This window comes from Phyllobates terribilis, unplaced genomic scaffold, assembly GCF_046119375.1.
Source record: "Phyllobates terribilis strain yellow unplaced genomic scaffold, ASM4611937v1 Scaffold_4120__1_contigs__length_64852, whole genome shotgun sequence".
Lineage (NCBI taxonomy): Eukaryota > Metazoa > Chordata > Amphibia > Anura > Dendrobatidae > Phyllobates > Phyllobates terribilis.
The window spans coordinates 49,517-53,960 of record NW_027366872.1 but is presented as its reverse complement, the minus strand read 5'-3'; the positions used below and the strand labels follow the sequence as shown (position 1 = coordinate 53,960).

Here is a 4,444-nt window from a genome sequence, read left to right as displayed (position 1 = left end):
TTGATGTGGCTGATGAAGATGACGAAGAGACCATCTGCTAAGAGATTGATTGATGAATGTGGAATGGAGCTTGTGGATCTTGTGGGTGTGGAAACAACTACATAGAAATCACTCTTTTATAGGGGTTGTGAAAAAGGGTTCTGAAGTAGGGTTGAAGAATAGGCATTGTGCTATACAACTGTATGTGTGCTGTAATCAGCTTCTATCCATTGTGGGTGTAATACAACTGTAAACAACTATGAATTTAAAAAATCAAATAGGTGACTCCAAGACATAACATACCAATGTGAAACCACCTAAAAGTCTATACAAAATTGACTACAGAGTAGGCATAAGTACGGAGATGAATTCAAGTGTCACTTAATGTCACAAGATCTCAATATAGGTCATTAGATATCACACAACATTGTTAAAACCACCTAATACATTCCTTTTATTCATTACAAGTACGTTTTCATCCTGCCGAACACCTTTACAGCCCCAACAAGCCTAGCACCATGATTTAATGTGATTTTCTTGTCAAAAATTGCATAAAAAGGCTTAAATAACCATTTAGAACTAATAAAAACACTTACGAAAATCAAAAACACCTCCTACCATGAAATAGCCATTTCATCACGCCCATTGTCACATACGTCGTCACGATCTATCATTAACATCTTGTCACGTCTCCTCCGCCTCCCATACAACGTCACACACATTATTTGGTTTCTCGTCACGTCTCTGGTGGCGCCTGGCATCACGTCGTACACAGATTTTCATGTCACGATATTGGCTGTAGCTGTCGTCACGAGAAAGGGTGCGATGGTTAATAAAATTTTTATGCTATAGATTGGCCACTCGTTTTTAAATAAAAAACCCGAAACCGAAGTTGCTCTATGAAATTAGGGTATATACAGTTCCTCTTACTTCTTCGTTGTCGTACGCAGCCCTTCATTCTCTAATCTCTGCCATTACTCCTTCCTCCTTCCAGGCATCTACAGCTTCTCTCCCGCAGCCACCGTCGCAGTTCGTCTTCCTCCTCACTCGTAGCCACTAGCAGCCCCCGTAATCAGCAGAGTTAGTGAGAAATTTGCTACTGTTTTGATTTCCTCCTTCCTGTTGGTTTCATTTTGAATTCCTCCTCATTGGAGATTGATTTCGAATTACTTCATTTTGGTTTAATTGGTCTGCTGCTGTTGTTTTGTTGGAAAATATTAATCCCCCATTATCTTGGTCAACTGCTTGTCTGAGATTGATTTCGAATTCCTTCAATCCTTCCTGTTGATTAGTCTACTGCTTGTCAACAATAATTAATATGTTAATTAATTATTGCCATCTAGTATCTCCATAATCTTAGTGAGTTATTAGTATTGTTGTTACTTGTTAGTGCTGATGTAAGTGGGAGACATCTCAAGATCTGTTAAGCTAATCTCTGTCACTAGTTAATATTCTATTTGTTCTATTGTATATTTAAGTTACTTCAAGACTCGTTAATAAAATCAGATTGTTCATCATCCACTAATGTTGTTATGTTGGGGCCTGTTGCAAAACAGATTTTCAGAACTGAATCTGACTTTAGGAAGTGAAATATGATAGATATGTAAAATGTTAGGAACTGATTAAATTGTGGGTTTGGACAATGTTGATTCCTCATAAAAATTCAAAGACCGAAGCTGATTAATTTTTTTTACCCTGCGGGTAGGCTAAATAAATAGCAATAACTGAAAGTTCCCAGCCCTATTTCCCACAATGCTGGATGTTTCTATACTCATGTCAGTTTCATGGACACGTAATGCATATCAGTTTTCTACCGAAAAGAGAACCTTACTCTCAATTTTAAGGTAAGGTTCCTTTGTATATATTATACATTGCACTGAGTCATTTCTTCTGTCCTCTAGGAAGTTCATTTGCATAAATGAGAGTGTAAGTATCTATAGTTAACAGTTCAATAATAACATGATCAATTTTTATTCTGAACTAGGAAAGAAGGTAGAAAGAACCATGTTGGACATAAATCTGTTCAGGGAAGACAAGGGTGGGAACCCTGAGATCATTCGTGAGTCTCAGCGCCGTCGTTTTGCCAGCGTGGAGGTTGTTGATGAAATTATCTACCTTGACCAAGAATGGCGAAAACGTATGCTCCAACTCTTTTTGTCCTTTTAGTCAAAATTATATATCTATTGCATAGTGATTATTCTGCTTCTCGTCTCTGATGCAGTAGTTGTTTTCTTACTATTGGCTTGGAGAAGCTTATTTCTACTTGTGAACTTGAAATCTGTTTTCAATGCTAGTTAACTTTTATCCTTTCAACAAAATGATGGTATGAAGTATGAGTATGTAATGAATCAATACCATTTATTTATGCGCTATTCATTACGACATATTTAAGTGGTTCACAATTCTAGTTTGAAAAAGTCAGATATGTCCTGATTTGTTTGTGTATTGTTGTTAGGTCAATATGAACTTGATAATTTGCGGAAAGACATCAATAAGATAAACAAGGAAATTACAAAGCTGAAAATTGTAAGTTCCTTGAATCTTGGTATTTTTGTTTTTTTGGAACTTTTGCAATGAATTCTCAACTTGTTTTTGTGGAAGTCTGGAGGGGATGCAAGTGAAATGATACAGAGCAAGGAGGACAACAAGAAGTCAACTTCTGAGAAAGAAGCCGAGGCCCAGGAGGCCAAGTCTCTCTTATATGCCAAGTTGGAAACTGTTGGAAATCTTGTGCACGATTCGGTTCCTGTGAGCAATGACGAGGTATGATGAAAGATGTTTTAAGAAGAAAATGAAACATGTTTGATATTGCTTTTGATTTGAGTTGGTGTGCAGGCAAACAATGCAGTGATTAGAACATGGGGTGAACAGCGAGCAGAGCCGAAGTTGAAGAATCATGTTGAGCTTGTAGAGCTTCTTGGGATTGCTGACACGAAAAAGGGTACGAACGTAGCAGGAGGGAGAGGGTTCTACTTGAAAGGCGACGGAGTGCTTCTGAATCAAGCATTGATCAGCTTTGGTCTCGCCTTTCTGGGGGAGAGAGGATATACCCCGTTGCATACACCCATTCTTCATGCGCAAGGAGATCATGGCCAAATGTGCCCAACTGGCACAGTTTGACGAGGAACTTTACAAGGTCAGTGGTGAGGGAGAAGACAAATATCTGATTGCGACCGCTGAGCAACCCCTCTGTGCATATCATTTGGATGACTGGATACATCCTTCACAGCTACCGATAAGATATGCTGGTTATTCTTCGTGCTTCCGCAAAGAGGCTGGCTCGCATGGCCGCGATACATTGGGAATTTTCAGAGTTCATCAGTTTGAGAAGATTGAGCAGTTCTGCATTACCAGCCCCAATGCCAATGACTCCTGGGACATGCTTGAACAAATGATTAACAACTCCGAAGAATTTTATCAGAAGGTATGTATGTATCAATATCATTCTCTCTCTCTCTCGGTTAAATCAGTTCCACTAACTGACTGTCTATTTGCAGCTGAAGCTACCATATCAAATAGTGGCTATTGTTTCTGGTGCGCTGAATGATGCAGCTGCAAAGAAGTACGATTTGGAAGCGTGGTTTCCTGCATCCAAAGCGTACAGAGAGCTGGTCTCGTGCTCAAACTGTACTGACTACCAGTCAAGAAAACTGGAAATTCGATACGGCCAAAAGAAGGCAAATGAACAGATCAAGTTATACACCCATCTGCTCAACTCTACTCTCACAGCAACTGAAAGAACTATGTGTTGTATCCTCGAGAACTACCAGAGGGAAGATGGTGTTGAGATACCTGAGGTCTTACAGAGTTACATGGGTGGAAAGAAATTCATACCATTTCAACAACCCAACAAATCTGCACCAGGGAAGAAACCTCAGCCATAGTTAAATGGTTGTGGTCGCTGTTTATTTATGTCATACCAATTGTTTTAGACTATTTTGCCAAAGTTGTCTGAACAATCCCATCCCAATTGCAGGTGTTGTACTGTTCAATGTGATACATTGAATTCTCATTTTGAATCTCAGTCGTTTGGTTTCCTGTTGTCTGTCTAGTGATTGCTTTTCTGCTGCTTGTCAAAAACTCTTTCAATTGCTTGTCAAATACTCTTTCAATTGCAGCTTCCAGAGCCTTTTAGTTGGACAACTGGAAGACTTTGATCCCAGGGTCTTCTTTTCACTTATCTTATTGAACAAGAGATAATTGGTAATGTCAATAATGTTATGTTGAATAATGTTGTGGGTCAAGCTGCTTCAAGATAACCCTCTGATTTCCAACCAATACCCCCTCCACCACAAAATCAAGAGCGTTCTCAACTTTTTGATGAGTCTATGGTTCAACTGAAAGTCATGATAGTTTTCATGCTCAATAGCGTTCCCAACCATCTGAGTAGTCTACGGTTCAACTGATAATGAAGGAGCTTCAGAAAATAAAAAAGAAATTGGAAAGTCATGATAGTTTGCATGCT

The 4,444-nt window shown here is 39.0% G+C and overlaps 1 protein-coding gene across 1 annotated transcript; it reads left to right on the top strand.

Moving 5' to 3' along the window:
* Window positions 1-1,983: 1,983 nt before the first annotated feature.
* Window positions 1,984-4,179, top strand: LOC141248859 (uncharacterized). Its single transcript, XM_073669473.1, is given in 7 exon segments — window positions 1,984-2,116; window positions 2,435-2,505; window positions 2,581-2,742; window positions 2,815-3,042; window positions 3,044-3,403; window positions 3,477-3,862; window positions 4,098-4,179. Coding segments are annotated over 7 exon segments (1,422 nt in total).
* The last annotated feature ends 265 nt before the right edge of the window (window positions 4,180-4,444 follow it).